Below are 22,489 nucleotides of genomic sequence, written 5' to 3'. Positions count from 1 at the left end.
TCTATGGGGTTTTGGATGGTATAGGGGTATGCTAGTTAGAATGTTTGTCCAATTTCATCTTTCTTTTACACCATACCCTTCTTGTCTGATAGTAGGTGTTGGTTAGTATGTTTGTGTGATTTGATTCGTTTCTTTTACATCATACCCTTTTCATCAGATAGTAGGTGTGGGGAGTTTAGATATTAAACAAAGCTTTTTTGGATAGTGTGCATGGGGTGATGGATAGAAGATAAATAAGTAATTGAATTGTACATAACTTTTCCCCATTAAATTCTCATAGACCCCCATAAACTTTCGTCTCTTTTATTCCCCATATTAAATTCTCATAGTGTTTGGTAGTAGTCAATAATGGGTGCTGTCTTGCACATGTGGTGTGTTCAGATAATAATCAAAAATTATTTACTGGCTTGTAGGAGAGTGTGTCTGGATAGTAATAAAATCTGGGTGCTGAATTGCTTATGTGATTATTGGATTATAGCATTTTTTTAAAAAGCTGGACCGTATACAGTGTGTGTTGGATTGTAATTAAAAAGTGGGTGCTAGATAGTAAACAATAATGTGCAAGTGTTGGATAATATCTAACATTACATTTCCTGTATAACCCCATAATTTGTCAATATAGAAATAGCCTACATCAATCGCAAAATTAACATTTTCCCTTGTTGCTATAAACATGTTTGACCCATAAATACTTTGACCCCCATAAACTTCTGACCATTTATGTATATTTAATTTGTATTGTGTTTTTGACCTTGGTCAATAATTGAGGGTAGAAGCCTATCTGACTACTCATATTGGGGGGGGGGGAGTTAACAATATATTATACTGTTAATACTTATCTATGATTTTAGATTATATTTTAAGATAATTTTTACACAGGTGGTAAACATGTATACAGATGATGAGTTTAATGTCTAGCTTTGTTTAGAAATTAAGAATGTTATAGAAGCAAGTTGTTTACAAATTTGATGGAAAATTCCACTGTGATGACAGAGTATTTCCAGAAAATGATTATTGTGACATAGATTAGGTGGAGAGTTATATAAAGCTGTTTACTTCAGAATTATTCCTATCTTAACATCAGTCTTTAGAGGAATCAATTTTAGATGGAGGGTTTTCAGTTAATATTTGAGAAATTTATTTAAATTATTCATTGGAATTACAAGTTCTCTTTGACTTTTCAGACTGTCACTATTTAGGAATGATGGTGAGTTCATTCAAGGACATTTAGAAGTATACCATTGTCATACATCAAGACTCTTGGCACATTAGTACATCCAAGACTACTGGACATAAACAAATTCAAAATTGGAATTCATTCAGAATACTCTATAATTTTGGACTTGTGATAGAACTTTAGGACTATTTGGGATTTAGTTGACATTGACAATACTACAAGTTCTTCTTAAATCTTCACTTAGGAAATATATTATTGTTTTTAATTTTTTAACAAAATTGTTGGTTTTTGCTATTTTCTGTTACTTAGTTTAAGGCCATAGAGTCGAAACAGACCATATAAATACGCATGAGCTCATAATACCATTTATATATTAAACCTATGGACAAAGATAACTTGGGATTTTCCATACACCACCATAAACACTTTTAACCCTATAAGACTCTATAATACCATTCCCATCTGAAACATATGGACAAATTTAATATAGGATTTCTTGTATGACGCTATACAGCATCCCGCATGTTAACCTTTGTGCTGCTGTTAATTCTTTATGATCCCCAATATACTCATACAACTAGTTATATTTGTCTAAAAGTACATTAGTCTGAAAGATGAGTTCATCCATCCTAACATTAAAATGGAAAAATAAAGATGCTCATTAGTCTCAACTTGATTTACTGGATCAAACAGTTTATATCTCTGAAAAGTCCTAATTAGTTGGAAAAAACATCAGAAAGTTCAGAAAAATAACTTCTTGTTATAATTTGTAAAACACACCACATACAGACATACACACACACACACACTAGGTGAAGATACATTTCAACTTGTTGGGAGATGACTCTTGGACATAAAGGCATAAATTTTCATTTACACTGCATCTGGACAGATAACCAACATAAGCAAAACTAATTTTTTCCTGTGTTATGTTATTACAAACTTTCTTTTACCATCTACATAATTATCACCTACATAATTATACAGATGACGGTGGAAGTGCAACCTGTCCTATTTAGTTGCTCTTCAAGTGGGTGCTCCCACCCCAATCCAAACATTTTGAAGAACATTTATGATTAATACCATGGTCATTGCAATCGCATAATTACTTGACAAAACAATATATATATATATATATATATATATATATATATGTGTGTGTGTGTAATTATCTGCCTCATGCACAATGGTCTAATGAAAAACTGAACATGATGAACAGATGGATGAATGATGAACAAGGTCAATAGTGTATGCCCATTCCATATTTGCTGAGTACCATAAACAAAGAGAAAAAGAAATCAGAAGCACTCACAACATTTTATTTGGCAACTTAATACAAGAATAGCTTGTATTGTTGTTCACTTGGTTCTATTTAATAAAATATTTATTCATTTTTATTGAAACTGTACCACTAACCAAAGTCAAATAAAGATGGATAGTTTTCACAACATATCAGAAGTGTCATCCCTAAAGACAGACAGTCAAAGGGACTTTACACAAGGCTTTAATTGCATCACTACAAAGATCAAAATATACAAAAGAGAAACCTTTCCAGTAAGTCAAGTGATTTGTCAGGCTCTATTAACATGCATTTGAACTTAATGATCAATGATAAATGTCTGCAATGCACAGACATACCTATAAATGATATAAATGTACATGATGATAATAATAATAATAATAATAATAATAACTTGCATCTCTTACAGAATCATGACGCTTAACTATATGCCAGCGATGAAAGTCAACTCTGATAAGCACATAAACAAACTACCAAGCACACATTCACATTCTTACTTGCCACTTAGAGGTTATTTGAAAAATTATTTGAGCACACACCCATTACTACCAATCTCAGCAAACAAACAGGGTCATGTTGAGTTAAAGTACTGATGCCATGAAGTTTACACTTATTTTTATATCCTAGCTTTCCACTATGGATTACAAGGATATTTTATCACCATAAAAAACTGTAACAAAAACATTTTATTTCAAAGAGTTGTTCATTTTACCATCATCATATGCGACCATGTGCAACCTTAGACATTATGATTACCATGGCATACCATATGTACGGTCATCAAAGTTGTAACAGTAATTAAAAGAAAAGAAAACAGTACAGTTACACAGCAAAATTCTTTACAAGTCAAGACCTCATATAACACTGACAGTCTTACTTGCTTACCATCACCAATAGTGATGACAAAAATCATATCCTCTTTCTCTGTATACAAACATATTGCCATTTCTGTTCAACTTGTAAATTTAGCTGTCTAAAATTTCAATACAATCAAATCTGATGTAAACTAAATATAATTAATCTTTTGTTGATAAATATCTATCTGCAGAGAGTAACATACGATCGTACTGATTCTGCCAAGCACTCTACTTAGATCTATCTCTTCATCATTAGTATAATAACTATGATAAAAGATTGGAAAGGTAAATCGTAAATCATCTAACAAAGTTTATCTTGTAATGGTCAAATAATAAATGTGCGTCGCGTTTGAACTTCTTACGATGAGCTTTACATGTACAATCCAAAAACTAAGCTTATTCAACAATTAATTTTTAAGCTGAAGAAAAATAAGATAAATTTCAAGGTCATGCTGGCTATCTACAAATGAACAGTGTAAACTTCATTAATTGGGCAATGCTCATTTTACATTATCCTGGATAGCATAGTCTAGAAAAATGAGGTTGATACTGATATTACAGTTACCAGAAAATGTGTTTACAGATCACATATGTCCCATGACAGTGCCTAAAAATAGAACTAAACACAAAACCTGGTGTACCAGATGGGCAGACACAGGTGACATTATATGCCCTACAAATGCCAATATCATGTAAAAAACATAAGAACTAATAAACAGCATACATATATAACAAATTTCAGATGAAGAAAAAGATACAATGTCACAGACAATTTTTTGAAAAAGACTATTAACAAATGATTTTTAAAAAATTAAACTTTTTATCTGCTGCAAACTTTGTGGGCAAGTGTAAAAAAAATTCTTATCATTACCAATAATGACTTTTCTTGCACTTTTGTGAATATTAGCTCCTTTATGATTTTTAAAAGAATCAATATGAAAGAACTTCTTTGTTCAATCTGCACTTCTTTTTTATTTGCATGCTTAACTTTATCATTGCTTTTGAAGCATTCTGCATGTCTCCTTTATACTTATGCTAATTTCTGAACTTGCCATTGACAAGTTCTTTTCCCATGAAAAAAATAAATTAGCATTTCTCACTTTCATAATCAAAAAATTCACTAGTAAATTGTGCACTGCTAGCTCATAATAGTACATTTTCAAAGCTAAGCAAACGAACAAAAATAAAAGCAAGTAAAATTTCATTTCCAACATAGACCTAACATCAACATTTAAAAACAAGACTCTCTCAAGTGCAAAAAAAAACTGTGTAAAATATTCAGTGTTGTGGTTTATGTCAAACTGGCAAATATAAACTAATGAAAGTAGCAAAAAATAATGTTTTACAGAGTTTCACAACCAATTAACAAATTACAATAATAATTGTCTCAGGCGCTATGTCTCTTGAAAGAATTTAAGTCAAACTTTATGTCAATGAAAAAAAAAACTAGTGATGTAATTATAAAAGAAGGCCAAAGTGGGCCTTATATCACTCACCTATCTTACATAACATCACCATTTCACTAAGCGCACTTGCAAAGAAAAGTAAGAACACAGCACTATTTAAACTATCTCCCAGCTTTAATATCAACTTAAATTTTTTTATTACTATAGTTTAATGAACATTTCTTTCCCAAGATAAAGGAATAAATAAAATGCATGGATCTCACTCACACTCAAACTAATTCACGATCATTATGATATAAACCAATTCAGCAAATTTCATTGAGATCGGAGGAACTATATTGTCTTTAGAAAGGTAAGAAATTCAACCATCTGCTGCAAGATCACCCAATTAATATAAGTGAATGTTGCTCATTATTTTTCATATCCCAGACCTTGATGATATAAGCTTTTATTCTAAGTACGATAAAAACTGGATCAGAAATATAGCCTCCAGACTTGTAATAAGCTTGGTTAATAAGATGCATTTTTCTTTGATCTCACTTATTATCCAGCTGATCTGGTGATCCTGACGATACCAGCCTATATTGCAAATCTATCAAAATCTGATCCGAAAAATAACCTCATAACTGGTAATAAATTCAACCAATCAGTTGCTACATCATCTCCTTAATATGTGTAGATATGGCTCATTATCAAAGTTGTCCATGTTGTTCATGAGAGAAATCTATTTATCAACTAGGATACAAATCAGATTAGAAATGTGGCTTCATATGTGGTCAACAAGCTCAGCCAATCAGATGCAAGAGCATCTTATTAACAGAAATGCACTTTCACACGTGTATATAATTCACTGCAGTGCAAGTCTGCAAATGGGCCAAGCACCTAAACTGGAAGATGAAGATGGTCATTATTGAAATCATCTAGGAATTTTAATAGTTAAGCCTGCTTACCAAGTTTGCTCAAAACTGGATTTAAAAAGATATGGCCTATACAGTAGTAACAAGCTGAGCTAACAAGATACAAGACCACCTCATTAATATGCATGGGTTTTGTGTATTATCAGACTCATCGGAGATCTTGATATAAGCCTATACTCCATGTTTGATCAAAATTGGAAGAGAAATTTGGCCTCCAGAATGGAAACAAGCAGTAGTTGAGAGACAGAAGATTAACAAAAGACAGAGGGTCACATCATAAGGTAACTTGGCCTTATGGCCATAGGAGCTAAAAAGTGACATTTTGTGAATGTACCTAACATTTTCCATGAGAATGCATGATACATCAAACAATCTGACCCTTCATACTTCAAGAACATGACGTAATTTGAATTATTATATGCTCATTTTTTTCCATTAACTTTACATTTTCAGAATTGTTCAGTATTTTACGATATTGCACACCTTCATATTGCATTCATGTGCATAAAGGAACTACTTTCTATTGTTAACAAACAATGGATGCAGATGCCAGCACTTTTGATTTGTAAACAAACCATGTACTCTCGCATAGTTGGCGCTTTATGTTTTGGTTGATTAAATTTGTTTCTGAATGAACTAAAGCAGACGTTTCGTGGACTGCCACATACCAGCTGCTTTGGCACATTTTGTGTTAACTTTTTTAAATACAATGTTTCGGATTTAGGCTAGCTATACAGTAGACGCAAGAAAGGGTCCTTACAAATAATATACAAGTGACAAGGCATAAACTGTCTCCTTTAGCTGTCAATAAGAATGGCAAAAAATATACTTAGTTTTACATCCTGAATTTCCTCAAAATGTACTTTCTTAACTCTGCAAATCTGAATTACATGAGCCATGCCATAGGTTCTCAATCTTGATTACACATTTTGAAATTGTACTGTAGTTTGAAATATAAGTGCAATTACATCCTCCTTACTGCACTCAAAATGAAATAAGCATTAAATTCTATAGTGTCTTTTTGATAACTGCAATTGAAAGACTTCATATTTTCCCCACATTATGATTTCAAATATTCAATGACAGAAACAGAAACACATTTGCAGATGTCAACAAGCTTCTCCCTCACTTCTTCAATCCGATGTATTTCATGTGGAATTGTCACATATAAATCCAGTCCATAATCATGAAATTTCTTAGAATTGAAAAAAATACCAAAATCTATTCATTCCAGATCAAATGGAAAAGTTGGTGCAATGCGCATTCGTTCACAATATGACTCCAAATTTCAATTTTAACTAGACATGCCATTTTCTTTTGAAAGTTATGTCGAGCACGCAACTAAGTTCAAATTTATCTGGGTGGAGTTATGTAATAATGAATCTGCGCTTGTGTATTTAGTTTTGGAATATGGCATACATTCAGTTACTTTGTTTTTTGTAGTGTATTTTGTTTTTATATTTAAGCATTAGGTAGAATAAGAAAATGAGCATATAACAAAAAGGTTACAGTATCTGTATGGGAAAATATGTCCTTGTTCATATTTTCCTATACAAATGCAGTAACCTATAATGACCCAGTTGGCCAAGTCAATAAGACTTCCCACTACTTGGTTTCCTTGATATGCCTGGTGTGTAAAAGTCAGTCCTGGTTCTGTTTGAATCCACCACAGCTGAAGGTCAAATATGCTGGATAACCACATTTGGTCACACCATTTCAGTTAGCCTAGTTGAATGAATTATTTCATCTAAGAAATTCTTTAGCAACCCACACTGCTTTGGCTTGTTCTGCATTGATCACATTTTTAATCTGCTGACACATCTCTGCTAGATTCCCTCCTTGAATAGTAGCTGCAGAAGAAATTTAAAAAGATATAATAGTCTGAATACAATTTAACCCATATTACCACCCAATGACCCATATTACCAACCAATGATAACAATTATTTGATGTATTTATCATTTCTTTCCTATGTCATATGAACAAATTTTTCACATACATAAGAGACAAAATAATAGCTGAATGAAATCATTAAAAAAGTTATCCGCTGATAAAAATTAAAATTCTGTCAACATAAATATCATGGTAATGTCTCACCAGAGAACAGGTGCCTGTAATCTTGCTCTGTCCTTTGACAACATTCAAACAGGTCCTTAGCTGACTTGTTACTTAGCTTTTCTGGCATGAATTGTACATCTTTCACCTCTCTGAAATTGATCAACAAGTGAATGTAGAACCACCACTGATAAAAGGTCATCACACATCAACAAATTAAATATTAAATAACTTCCATATTTAAATTAGCATGAATTTATGTTGATTATATTCTAGTACATAAGCCAAATTGTGCCAATATACATATTAATGCGACTCTGTGTCACATCAGTTTACAACAACAATAAAAGAGTTTAAAAGAAAGCCCACCCAGCTTGTAAATACAGGCTGCTTTACTGATTCCATGATGAAAAATGTATTTGACCGGGATCACAAACATTGGTGGCTGTTGGAGCGGAAAAGAAATAACAGAATGGTGAACATTTTGCTCTCATAAATACAACGAGTATTCCAAACCTACTCTAATATAGACACAATCCAGCATCCCACCTCTATTCCATAATGGGGACAAGAAAAAAAAAGGGCAAATAGTGCATTTGACTAGTTCACATGCAAGTTGTCTGATGATGACCACATATAAAACGTTTCACACCAAACTTTAAAAAGAGTGGTTTGTTCACAAAAAATTCTTTCATGTACTACATCTAGTCCTACAATGCAAGACACTGACCCTGATATGTACGAGTGGAGACTTGGGGGTCAATTCCTTAATACTTTATGTCAACTAGCTCTGTTTCAGTTTCATCACCAGGGGATCTGGAGGTCAAAATTGCAAGGACCTCTCATATAGTTGACAGCCCATACTGATATTGTTGCACAGCTTAGAGTTTAAATGCTTTGGTCATTCTATACTTACTCTTGACACCTATTTTCTGACTGAAGCAAATTTAGTTACAACCAAGTTTTTGCATTTTTCAAAATCTTCTGACTACCATTTCAATTGGTTGAAAAGTGATAGTAACCAAGGAATGCCCAAGTTTCTTTAATTAAATAAACATGTCTAATAACAACGATTGTGCCTGAATTTACTTTAATGAAATAAATATGTACAATAACATCGATTGTACCTGACTTTACTTTAATAAGGAAAAGGCATCAGAGTAGGTAAACCAATCAAACCTTAACTGTCGATATGGCTGGTCAACTATGGGATATTTTCTTGAAATTTTGACCTCCAGTTCTTGTGGTGACACAGATGGAGAAGTACTACATGTGAGAACAGTGCAACATGGTATCACCCCATTATCATACACAACATGGCCAAGGTCTTTTATTGTAGGACTAACAATGCATCCAGTTGTAGATAAAAAAGGGATATAACTCTTACAAAAATCTTGGTTCAAATTCTTCCTCTGTGTTCCAGCAATCACCAGAACCTTACAGTACATGATCCTCTATTCTCATATTATGCACTGTCAATTTTAATTGAGACATTAATTACCTGAGCTGTTTGTATGACTTGTGACGGGCATATATAACTATTGGGTAGATCTGATGTCTGTGCAATCTTTCCACTGCCTCTGGGCTCACTTTCAATAGGCTGTGAATGTTCTGAAAATGAATTCACATAATAATTGTAAGAAGTGCCTACTGCTGATGAACTGAAGTTTGTAACTGCAACTTTTAAATTTTTTTATTTTACCCTAAAACTTTGAGAAAAGTTTCAAACAGCAATTGTTTACTAATGCACAATGTACATAGGGCCAACATACATTAAGCTCCTTTGGCCTTACAGCCAGGTGAGATAAAATCCTAGCAAAGTAAGTACAGCAAACAAAGCTGGTCAATGTGACCTACTATTTCCAATGCTGAGTCGTACACATTAAGATGAATGCACTTTTGAAGATTTATGCTAAACATGCAAAAAAGACTAAGCAAAATGCAAAACAAAGTCGAAGCAAATCTCACTAACAACAATGATAACAACAGACATGACACCTAGGTCACACCTATAATGTTTAATAACAGAACTGATGCTAAAACACTTAAAATTTACCTTATCACAGATTTCTTTAATGGAATTTGTTCGTATGCAAACATAATGATCATCCTGACTCCAGTAATCTACAAAATTGCCATCCTTCAGACCCTGTTCCATCACTAGCTGAGTTGAATTCATTTTAGCTGGAAAAAAAAAAGAGTAAAATTTTGGATTTATGGTCAACCATTTAGAATACTGACTTTGATATTACTGCTAGTACAGTATCATCCACATACTGCACAACATTTCTGCAAAGTTTCAGTCTTCTCCGGCCAAAACAACTGTTTTTCCTCATCTGTACAGAAGTGTCATAGAAAAGATGCATTTTTGGACATCTAAATTATTACAATTGGTTAATTCAAACAATATTACCAAATTTAAGGATGGCTACATTTGTAAAATCTGCTACTGCACAGCTTGAAAATGATGACATTATTAATGCTTATACAATTTCATTGATCACGTTGACAGTTCTGTTAAACAAATGAAAAAATGAACAGAAAGTAAACTGACCAGATTGACTTTATAGAATGGAAAAATTAAAAAAAAATGCATCATGAAATTGCTTGATACACCAAAAGTTTACAATGCAACAGGTTTATGCCCTACTTAAAAATGATTTTAAATGCATGCAATGCACAACAGGTCATTTCTGCAGTAAAAATCCTGTGATTTTTCATGGCATTTTATATTTCGCACATAATTACCCTTATTTTCTAACATGATTTTGGTATTCCACAAAAAAAGCTAAAAATCTGAAAGGTGGGTTTGGGGGTCCTACCCCAACAGGGTCTCGAGGAGCAGCGGCCCCAATCTGGAGGTCCAAAAATGCATTTTACAGTCAAAAAAAACTGTTCCTGGTGCAACTTATGATCATTATATATAACAAAATAATCATCTGAAAAACTAACAAACTTACCAAAATTTTTCAACTTGAATAGTTTCACAATATTTATTGTCACATGAATTTGTTCTCCAGTACTACTGGTGCTCAAGTTATTTCATGTGCATGTCGGTGTTCACATTGTAATTAAGTCATAATAATTTCTCAATTTTTGCAGCAAATTTATTATACTTCTCTCTTTTCATAAAAAAATCTGTAAAATAAACACCCAAATACATCAACTATATACAAATAATCCCATACATTCACATGTCTTTTTCTGCAATGGACACAACCTGTTGATATGCCAGTCAAGCTCTTTTTGCAGCTTTGGCAAAGATTTCTTTAGTCTTCTTTCCTGACTGATGTTTGGCTCAATGTGCAATCGTTTCTTTTCCTTCTCAATGAGAGCCTTTTTCTTTCAAGCTGCTACTTGTATTGGCAACATGCTGTGCGCATATTCTGACAGAGAGCTACATCTGTTCTCTCATGCAAGAAATCTTTCTACTTACAGTAATTAATTGCACTTTTTCCAGATGCCTTCTGAGCTTCAATTTTTCTGTATGCAGCTTCTTTTGTATGTGCTGTTCTAAACTCTTCCAACCGTGTTTACCGCAGAACAGAGGTCACAAAATGCCAGTCCTCTAGAGTTCAGTTTTTTTATAAACTGACCAACTAAATTTCCGTCGACTTTTTGCTCCAGCCATTCCCATACATTTTTTTAAACCTTTATCTAAACTTCTCGTCTCGTGGTCTCTCTCAACAACTTGGGACACCATTTTTTGCAAGCACACTTCTTCTTTCCATTGCCATCAGTTTCCATTACACGAAGATTCAATGGATGAATTTAAACTTTGACTTCATGAAAGTTGTGGCCTAACTAATATATGGAACGATTACGTTACATGGGTCGTTGCAGAATGGGACCGAATGGACCATTTTTTAACAAATGGATTGGAGATGATAAAATAAACGGAGTATATGAAGAAAATCGGATTCAATTTCTAGAAATTTTCACAGATGTTTAAATCAGCTGAAGACTGATTAGTCAGGAATGTAATAAAAATAAAAGACCTCAAAATAAATCATCTATTACACAACACATAATCAATATTTAGAACAGAATATGTGTAGGCTTAAATATATAATACATGAAGAGGTATTTAAAAAGTGTAATATAAAAGAAACGGCCTTCACATGCAACTATCAAAGACTTCAAATTTATTTAGCCAGAAAACAGAACAGTGTTTATCAAGAAAGAAGTGTTAGCTATGTAGTTATTACTGCAGTTGTGAAGTTATAATACAGTAACTAACAAAAACATATGGACATTAAATATAATTACTTTGCATTGTCTGGATAATTGATAAACTAAAGTAAGTCACATCCATAAAATTAATCTCTCTTTTATCAGGATTGTATTTTGATTCACCTGGCATGCTCAGTGATAGATGGAAGATGGCAAACTAGACAACATTATCTCCTTGAAAGCACCGTCCCCCCCCCCCAAATGATAACATTTACTTTCTATTCTTTTATAAATGGAGTTCTGCTGGCATTTCTGGTGTGTGCATTTTTTTTAAAACTACGAAAGTCTGTTCAAAAACATGTATTGCTGCTGGTGGCACATGTAAATATAACATAATATTCCCAGTGACAGACAAGTTCATGAGCAGTGGCAGATATAATGTTGTGAATCTGACTGAATGGTCATAAAATATTTACATTATCAATGTTTTATTAAATGCAACAAGTCTCATCACTAGAAACTGATCTCTTGTCATTACTCTAACCCTGATTATAAAAATGTATACAACTACTGACTGCAGCAAGTTTTAATAGAGATTGTTTCACAATGGAAAAAGTGTCTGTGACAACAGAATGTATCAAGAAAATGGTTACTTCTATTTAAATTATCTCCCCTATGAAATTTCTTTTAAAGACGAGCCACATTTATTAAAAAATAAAAATACGATTGAAACCATCTTGAAACTGCAGCTAGATGTACAGCAATAGTTTCCCCAAATACAGAAATGAGCAAGTTCACTTAAACTAGTTTGTGAATTAAATCATGGAATATGTTCCAAAGGTTATCAATGGGAAATCATGGAATATGTTCCAAAGGTTATCAATGGGAAATCATGGAATATGTTCCAAAGGTTATCCATGGGAAATCATGGAATATATTCCAAAGGTTATCAATGGGAAATCATGGAATATGTTCCAAAGGTTATCAATGGGAAATCTGCTGCTGAATAAAACTGAAATTTCATCATAAAACTTGTGACTCTGAAAAAATGCATGAATGTAAATAATATATAATGGTACCTCAGCACAACAGAAGCCAACTAAATGTCAAGTTCCAAAACTTTAAAAATAAGAATTGTACAAAATACTTTAGGAAGATAAACTCTTCCAAATAAATGTACAACTGAAGCAAACTATGCTGGAGAGTATGAATGAAATAAACTTGGGCATACTCACTTGGTTCACAGTACACATATTTGTCTGGAGACTCGGAGCAGAGCTTCTGTATGAGGGAGTCTGCAAATGGGGCAAATAGCACCACAGGTCTAACCATGTTATCTGTATAAAGAAATAGGAGCCTGTAATTTAAGAACAGTTGCCTACACTGGAGATAAGATCTTGTTCACGTCAAATTTCAACAAACACCGACTGCAAAGTTTTCAAAAACAGGTTATGAACTTATAATAATAAAGTCTTAATGCTGTACGCTCACCTCCACTCAAGAGGTTGAACTCAAGTTTAAAAATTCCATTTCTTCTGGGTTCTAAACCTAACCCACCCTCATTTGCATAAGAAGATACAAAATGCAATTATGCAAAAGAATTAAAATTTTAGACATACCGACTGAAATACAAATGAGCTATCTACCATATTAAAGATAAACCCAGTTATCTATTGTGTGGACTTGCCCATGTATACAACCACAAGGTGACCTGTATTTGGTACCACTATGCAATTAATCATGATGGCAACAGTTAGTAGGCATGCAGTGGGTGTGGAGCAGGTGCTAAGTAAAACTGATTGACATGGTGGAATTATTGATACTGTATGACAGTAAATCAAAATATTTTCATCTGGGCTAAATCCTCACTCTGTTTTGGTTTGTGAGGCAAATACAAAATGATCATTATAGTAAAGATATTAAATTTCTACAGCATCACCATGTCTATAATTTCTCATGATGAACTGAAAACAAGGTATGATGTTTTCCTTGAAAAGAACAAAAACTGCTTATTAGCTATATGTGCATAAAGTAGGTTTCTAATGTGTGAGATTTGGTAACGATTATCTTCATTAACCATATCAATAAATCCTTTATTTAATGGTCATGTCTTATATCATTATATCTACTAAAAAAGATGTAGCCACAAGTTAAACAAACATATCAAACATCACTGTACAGGTCATAATTATTCTGTTTAAAATGTTTGTGATTCATATAAAAATGCATAGATAACAATATTGCAGACAGTGTAAAACAAAAAGCTAAAAATACATAATATATACATGTAAATTTGAATACTTACATTCTTTTCTTTCCACAAATGTATATGTGTACAGATCTGTAAAAGACCCAATATTTTTAGTAGCAAGACAGCCCAAAAATTCAAAGAAAAAACCAAAGCTGTATCAGTGATAAGAAGAACATAAACAAAGCATTATAAGCCCAGTGTCATCATTTTGTGGAAACCATTTTTCTTCTTTCAGTTTCAGTGACTGACCTCTGGTCTGTTTACCCCAAAATCAACAGGAGCCCTTCTGTTTCAAATGTAATCTAGGTCATGGTTTGTGGTATTGGACTTAAGTTACTCTGTGGAAACCATTTTCCTTCATAGAGTACATATGACCATGACCTCTGACCTTTTCACCACAAGAATCAATGGATGTCTTTCTCGTCTCGAATGCTAGTCATCTATAAAGCTTAGTCAAGATACATGGTAGAGAACTAAAATAGTTTTGTGGGGAAAAAAATTATGTCAACTCCTGTGACTGACCTTTGACCTTAGAATGAATAGTTATCTACCTTGTCTCCAAGGCAAGCCATCCACAAAGACTGGTCAATGTAGGTGATAGCAAACTCAAAATATTGTGCACAAACTTATTTCTTCTGAAAGGTGCCATGACCATGACCTTTGACCAATATAACTGAAAAATAAACTGTTTAAATACAAACCATTTACAAAGTTTGCTCAAGTATCTGGTCTACAAGTCAAGTTATTGTGTAGAAACAGTTTTCCTGCATTTAGTCCTTGTGACCTTGACCTTCAACCATCTTAAGCCCAAAATAAGTAAGTCTCTTCCCTGTTACAAGCGCAAGATATTTATAAATTTTGTCAACATTTGATGGTGGAGAACTCCAGATATTGTGTACATACAAAATAGGATATGGATGGATGGATGGATGGATAATATTATAACATGATATACTCTGCCGTAAGGCTGGTGAATAGAAACTAAATAGAAATGCATTCATTGAACATGAATCCCATACCATCCCCCTTCTGTACAACACAGTAACCACATATGCACAATAAAATGATATAATAACTTGAGTCAAAGTGGTTTCCTTATTTTCTATTTAAAGTAACTGTTCATGACACATTTCCAAGAAAACAGACAAGTTTGTTGAATTTTAAACCATGTGTCACAGATTCATTATAGTTTGCTACACACTTAAATAACAGACCATGGCACCAAATATCAAGCAAATGTGACTCATGGATGTTATATGACTTAAAATATTTAGAGGAGAGGGCTTTTGTTAAACTGAAGAACATGTTGCATCAGGAAAAGGATAAATAGCGCTTTACAAATTTTAACAGGAATTTGACATTGATAAAATACAGCATGCAGAATTTGTGGACCTGACTTTACGACCTTTTAGCAAAAGTTAAATATGTGATGTAGACTAAAGAGAATGTTGTGTATTAATAATTTCTCATTTTGTTTTATGTCTGTATTCTTGTACTAATCAACATGGATTTAGCCGATTTGTGACAAATATTTTTTAACTGAACACAGCAGATCCAGCTAAGTAGCAAAAATAAATGTATGCTTTTTTGTAGCTATGGCATGCAAGATATCGATTACTCTTTTCTATGCTCAGATTGTGCTTTTTTGCCACTTATATTAGTAATAATTATGCTTATACATCTCAGGGGTTGTGGGGTTTGGGTTGGCATGTATGAACTTACAATAAAGCAGTTCAGGTTCGCATTTAATATAATTTCCTTATGATCTGGCACTCGATCATAAGGATCAATGGGTACCCATTTAACTTTTCCTACAATTTTGACATCTTTAATGGCAATGTAATAAACAAGATGCATACACAGAAAAAGCTGCTCTGTGACCAGTAATACAAAAGAAAGTGACTTCAATGCAAAAATTAACTTAAGTAAATAAAGTGTGAAATGTAGGTCACAGTGACCTACACATGGTAAGGTAGTAATGTACTCAAGAAGACACATCTACTGATGAAGCTGCATGACTGCGGCAAATATTGCCAGAGAATCTGACAAAAATGCAAAACCCTACTAAAGTTAATAAAGCATTAAATATAGGTCACAATGATCAAAGCATGCATAGATCACAAAGACTATTCTGATAAGGTGATGTTATGCTGACCAATATGCATCTACATATCAGGGCCCCAAGTGGTCTAAAGCGCTCTTTGTTACGGATCGCTGCCATCTCACCTCTGTCTGCGGCAGTTCGAGTCTCGGATTCAACCAATGTGGTATGTGAGAAAGCTTGCCAGTAGCTTCTCGTGGGTTGGTGGTTCTTTCCGGGGTTTTCCCGGGTTCTTCCTCCACCATTAATACTGGCCGCCATGTATAGCCTATCGTGCGCTGAAAAATGGCATTAAACCCTACAACAACAACAACAACAACAACAACAGTGTCTACACATCATGCTGCATAACTCTATAACATCTCAGAAACTGATCTAAAAGGAAAACCTTAATGAAGTCGCCGAAATGCAAACTATACTTCTATGACCCCAGTTTGGGAGGATGACATCATAACTGTCAAGATGGATGTACAGTGGAGCCCCGCTATAACACGATAATTGGGGTCCACAAAATTGGATTGCATTAATATCGGGGTCGCGTTAATGTGGGGTTTTACAGTATTTTACTTGTTTGAGAGAACAAATCATTGGCACATATACGAGTATTCATGTCTACGGTATATGATGAATAGGGTATCAACACCGTTTACTATCGTGCTGTCGCAGCATTTAGTTTATCTATAATGCATGTAATTCCACTGAAAAATTGCACACAGCTTTACAATATTCAATATTTTCTCCTCTGATCATTGTATCTGAATTCAACGTCTAATATATAGCATGAACAGAGTATCAACACCGTTTACTTGCCGTCTGATATCGTACCGTCTGGGCTTGAAATTAATCCATAAAATATGTAATTCCATTGCAAAAATTGCATACGTATTTAAATGTTCAATAATTTTGTCACACATCATTATGTGTCTGAATTCAATGGAATAAATTAACAGCAAAATTAGGTTAAGAAAGACGAAGCACATGTACGGTTCATTACGTTCCAGGGTCTATGAATGGTGTCTACTGCTAAAATTTTCTCATATGCATTTCCGTGTACATTTATCCATTGCAAATTTACAATAATGGACGCTTGTACGCCTATTTGTTTGAACGATTACAACAAGAATAATTACAAATCAATACATGCTGTCAGCATGCATGTAACTTTTACTTCATATTTTTTGACTATCGAAAGAAACATGTGAAAACTACTATACTAATTATGGCACAAAGTGCAGAGAACGATTTGTGTTTGTGAAATTGCTTTTCCATAACAGTAAAATATTTTTTTATAAAAAAATAGGAAATTAATAACGAGTTCATAAACAAACACCATACCCATGCAAAACCTGAGAACTAAGTGCAGTAGGCCTGCAATGGTCACGAATCACTTAAAAAAAAAAATGTAAAGCTTAACGCATGTACAATTTCATACCCTTTCAATTTCCAGATAATAAAGCGGACATTATTTACTGGTTAACTGATTGCGTCTAATAACACCGCCAAGCCCAGCAAACATGTTGGTGGCTTTCATTTTCTGATGTTTATTAAATTGTGAGAATCTTTTATCAACCAACGCATTGTCTGCTGCTTGTTTGTGTATGCACTTAAAGAAACACATATCGGCTATTGTTTGAGCAATGATGGTACACAGAATTAACTGAAGACAATCACAAAGACGACTTACTGGCTTTACTCATGGATTAGTGACAAGTAACATTTCCGATAATGTTTATTTTGGCATAAGACTTCAAGAACCTTTTGAAATTATTAAATTTCAGAAGCAAAGCCATGATCATATTATATTCGAATTCATACTTGAACTCTTCCCCAAAATGATAATAAACGGTTTACACACTATTTCTCTTACTTTTAAAAAGTATTTTTCCAGGTACGACAAAAATACACATACATTTATTTAAAATTTCAGGAACCATGCAATGATTGTATTATATATCGTATTATACTCGAATTCATACACGATCTCTTCCCCAAAATGATAATTTTTTTTTTTGCGCAAAGTGCAGAGAATGAATTGCATTTGTGAACTTTCGTTACCATAATGGTAAAATATTTTTATAAACAAATAGGAAATTAATAACAAGTTCATAAGTAAATCCCATACACATGTAAAATCCGAGAACTAAGTGCAGTAGGCCTGCAATGGTCACCAGCCACTTTTATAAAAAAAAAATTTAAAAGCTGAACGCATGTACAATTTCATACCATTTCAATTTCCAGCTAATAAAGTGGACATTATTTACTGGTAACATGTCCGATGTTTATTTTGGCATAACACTTCAAGAACCTGGTGATATTGTTAAATTTTAGAAGCTATGCCACAGTCGTATTATATTAAAATTTATACGCAAACTCTTCCCCAAAATGATAATAAACGTTTTACACACTACTTCTTGTACTTAAAAAAAAGTATTTATTTCCCCCTACGAGAAATATACACATACATGTATTTAAAAGTTCTGGAACCATGCCACGATCATATTAAATTCGAATTCATACGCAATCTCTTCCCCATAATGATAATAAATTTGTTATTCACTATTTAATGTACTTTGAACAAAAAATATTTTTTCATGTGCGAATGAATATACAAAATTTCAGGAGCCACGCCACAACTGCGTTATATCCAAATTCGCATTAAAGCGGGGCGCGTTATAGCGGGGTTGTACTGTACATACCAAGCAGCATTTCACTGGAGCAACCAATTGCCCAAAAAATGACCTAAATGCAGAATTTAACCAAAGTAGGTGGCAAGTGATAGTGAACTCACATTGACCTACTTTTGGTTCACATATGTGGTACAAATGCTCTGGTGGCCTAGTGGTTAGAGCAGCTGCCTCGGATATGGGAGGTCGTGAGTTTGAACCCCGCTGAGTCATACAAAAGACTTATAAAAATGGTACTAACAGCTGCCTCGCTTGGCACTCATAATTAAGAGGTTAGTGTTAGGACTGGTTGGCCTGGTGTCAGGATAATGTGACTGGGTAGGACATCATGCTACACGTCTGACATGATGCCCCAGTGCCAGGCATCACTATAAACTGCCACACTGCAAAGATCCTAGTGATATGACAGAAAAATTGTGAAAGCTTAAAAAAAATACAAACCAAATCACACATATGTGGCACTCACAAAATACATCTACCTAAAAAGTAACATGGTTCTGGAACTTGCAATTCCGAAGAAATTTCCTTAACTGCAAAATTGAACAGTGTGATGGACGTGCATATGTACAGACATGGGTAATACTACATGCACCTTTCACATCTGTGCCAGCGCACTGAAAAAGTATGGATGCACTCATGTGAGGCACTAGTTATTTTACACAAAATAAATTTAACCAGTTCCTATTTATTATTATGAATTAGTTCCACTGTTTATTATCCCCATGCATCTGAAAGAATATATTGAGATACCTCCTGTCTGTCTGTCTGTTCATGACATCTCTTTAAACCACAGGGTGGAAATTTACTAAACTTGGTACACAGACTGTCCTTGTAATGTCCATTTTTGGAATGGGCTATGATTTAGGATCTCTGCTGATCAATATGTCAGAAAGGATGTCAAATGTAAAAATTGCAATTACTGTGATTTTTTCAACATTTCTTAACCAACCTTGGTACATGCATTCACAGGAGGTGGCACATACTCTATAAAATGGATTTTGGGTTGCAACTTACTAAAGGGCAACATTAAAAAAAGAGGAGAGGGTAAGGGTCATACCTTTTTTAAAAACTTATAAAAAGCTGTCAAAAATCCTTTATGATGTTTTAGCTTAAAATTAATTCCTATAAAGAACTTTTATTTTTACTTCATAACTCTATTACAACAATCTCTTCCTTACCATCAATAACTGGTGTGGAATCACTGTTTAGAGAAGCATCAGAGAAGGAGCTGAGTTCTCGGCTGTCTTTGGAATTATTCCGTTGATGTTTCTTCTTCTTGAAGAAACTCCTTCTGGCTGACCCTGACCCTCGCCTTGTAACTTTAACCTCATCAGAGTCATGCAGGTTGAGATTTTCAGAAAAGCTGCGTCGTAAGAGTTCATCTTCCATTCTAAAAAACAGAGTTATGATTGATTGAAAAAAATAAAGACAATCATTTTACAGTCTGCTTCTCTGCTGGGCCATGTATTCGAGATAACCTTTATAACAGGTGGTCCCCAGGAAGAAATTAGGTTCTGCTCCACAAACTACAGAAACAAATTCTCCTCATCAGTACCATTATTATTACAGACCTTGGAATGGACAAAGCAATGTGTCTCTGAGTGGTTTTATAGCCAGGCCTCCTAGTTGTATAGGTGTGACTGCCAGATTTAAATATCCTGTCTTTACAGAGACAGTGGTCCAAGACTACATGTCTGACCTCTTTGTTGTGGATCTATGCAGTCTGCAGATGGTTCAGATCTGTATACAAATACAGATTGTAGTGTAACACTGAAGTAAAACCTTACTTGAAAGGAAATTGTTTCAGGAGACCACCTATCATTCAAAACCAAATTCATAATGCAGTGATTCACCATGTTACATATTGAGAGACACTTCTGAGAGACCATTCTTCTTGTTAGAATAGATATGATCTACTACAAAGTCAACATAAATAGCAGTTGTTTAAAGAACAAAGAAAATGTACAATAATCTACCTGTTTTTACTTGGAATGTATCCTGCCCTGATTTTCTTGCCATCATCATCTTCCTGACATGCGTACCAGTAGCCCTGCTTTCCAATGCAATGTGTCTTTTCAACATGAAGAATGTCATCTTTGCGGAAACTTAGCTCACCATCATTCTCAGCTTGGTGGTCAAAGTGAGCTCGGATATAAAATGAATCACCAGCTTTATTACAAACCTTGTTATACTCTGTAAGAATAAATAAAAATCTGAATCAGGATTTTTTTGGGGTGTAATTTCCACGAATTATGTAAATTCAGGACGAGTTATTTGTGATCTGCCATGTGGCAATATTCACTTCATGCAGGTATACATATGAAAAAGTTAACAGAAAGGTGAGCTAAAATTACTGAAAACAAAGAACTGTGAATAGTAAAAGTTACCACTAGTCCAGTACCAAATATCACCAAAATACCTTGCATGGTTTGTGAGCTGTTTTGAAATGATGTTCACAACAGAAAGATAGATTGATTATGGACAAACTGCTCCATTCCCCCTGGTATTACATACTACAGTAAAAACTGTTATGAGCGACCTCTGCCATTTCCGACCACAATCTTAATGCATGGATCGTTTTTGTTATATAAAGGCTCTATCATGAGCGACCACCTGCTGAACGTGACCAGTGACCACAATGACATGGCAAAATATACATTTTGACACTGCTATGAAAAATAGCATCGTAAAAACAGGGATAAACTCCAAAAACCTTTATTTATTCATGTAACAATGACCACTTATACCTTATAAACAAAAATAAAAAGAAAGAGAAAAAAAAACAGTATCTAAAACTTTTTAGGAATGCTTAGAGTGTTTTATGTTTTCTACTGTAAACCAGACTAAAGTACATGTAGATTATTCCAGCACTTAGCCTGGTGCCCGGCCTTATCGTAGTCGCCACCCATATGTACCAGTAAGACCCAGTATCAAGTTCTATTAACGACTATTGATTGTTTTGATCAAAAACATGCCAAAAAGAACAAAAACAAAAAAGAGGATTCTGGCTACCAGTTTGTATATAGTGACAGATGGTACAATCCATAAACCAGGCTAATATACATGTTGGGAATTGTCATTATAGTGCTGAAATTAATGTAGTGGTCATGTATATTGTCTTTAGAGTTAATCTGTATTACCTGGGGGTGAATAAAGGTCTTTGTCTATTAAACCAACAAGTGAGAATCGTCTGTGGGATTAGATTGATGGTGTTAACGGCTTGTGATGTTTGAGGGGGGTGGGGTTCCAGGCTGTTATAGTGATTACATCACCAAGCTGTCCTCTATTAAAGTTGGTGCGACCGGGTTACACACTTTGTTAATAGTTATTCCCTGTATGTTTTCTTTGAATTAAGCCACTGATTTTTGTCTCTTGAGTAAATGATTCTGTTTCTGGATTAGATAACGTTTCTTTTTATTTCATTAATTATTAGATATGCAATGCATAAGTATAGATTTTCCATATTTTCCCAAAGCCTAGTCAAAACTGTCTTACCAGTCAATATTAAAACTGAGCACTAATAATGTCAACACCTAGTACCTTAATAACAATGGAAGAACCTCCAACT

General features: G+C 33.9%; 1 protein-coding gene across 3 annotated transcripts in view; it reads right to left on the bottom strand.

Annotated features, from left to right (window-relative positions):
• Positions 1 to 2,475: 2,475 nt before the first annotated feature.
• The window catches only part of LOC149802752 (disks large homolog 5-like), a 198,877-nt gene continuing 178,863 nt past the window's right edge, over positions 2,476 to 22,489 (bottom strand). For all 3 annotated transcript variants that reach the window (XM_089952172.1, XM_089952175.1, XM_089952173.1), the window contains 8 exons: positions 20,898 to 21,114; positions 20,100 to 20,311; positions 14,191 to 14,226; positions 13,121 to 13,222; positions 9,769 to 9,896; positions 9,214 to 9,323; positions 7,755 to 7,864; positions 2,476 to 7,507 (listed from right to left, as the gene is read on the bottom strand). In XM_089952172.1, the coding sequence (XP_089808298.1) occupies positions 7,401 to 7,507; positions 7,755 to 7,864; positions 9,214 to 9,323; positions 9,769 to 9,896; positions 13,121 to 13,222; positions 14,191 to 14,226; positions 20,100 to 20,311; positions 20,898 to 21,114 (1,022 nt within the window). In that variant the 3' untranslated portion in view covers positions 2,476 to 7,400. The remainder of the gene's footprint in view (positions 7,508 to 7,754; positions 7,865 to 9,213; positions 9,324 to 9,768; positions 9,897 to 13,120; positions 13,223 to 14,190; positions 14,227 to 20,099; positions 20,312 to 20,897; positions 21,115 to 22,489) is intronic.

This window comes from Sinohyriopsis cumingii, chromosome 3 (genome assembly GCF_028554795.1).
Source record: "Sinohyriopsis cumingii isolate HCF-2022 chromosome 3, ASM2855479v2, whole genome shotgun sequence".
NCBI lineage: Eukaryota > Metazoa > Mollusca > Bivalvia > Unionida > Unionidae > Sinohyriopsis > Sinohyriopsis cumingii.
This window is presented reverse-complemented; position numbering and strand designations above follow the sequence as displayed.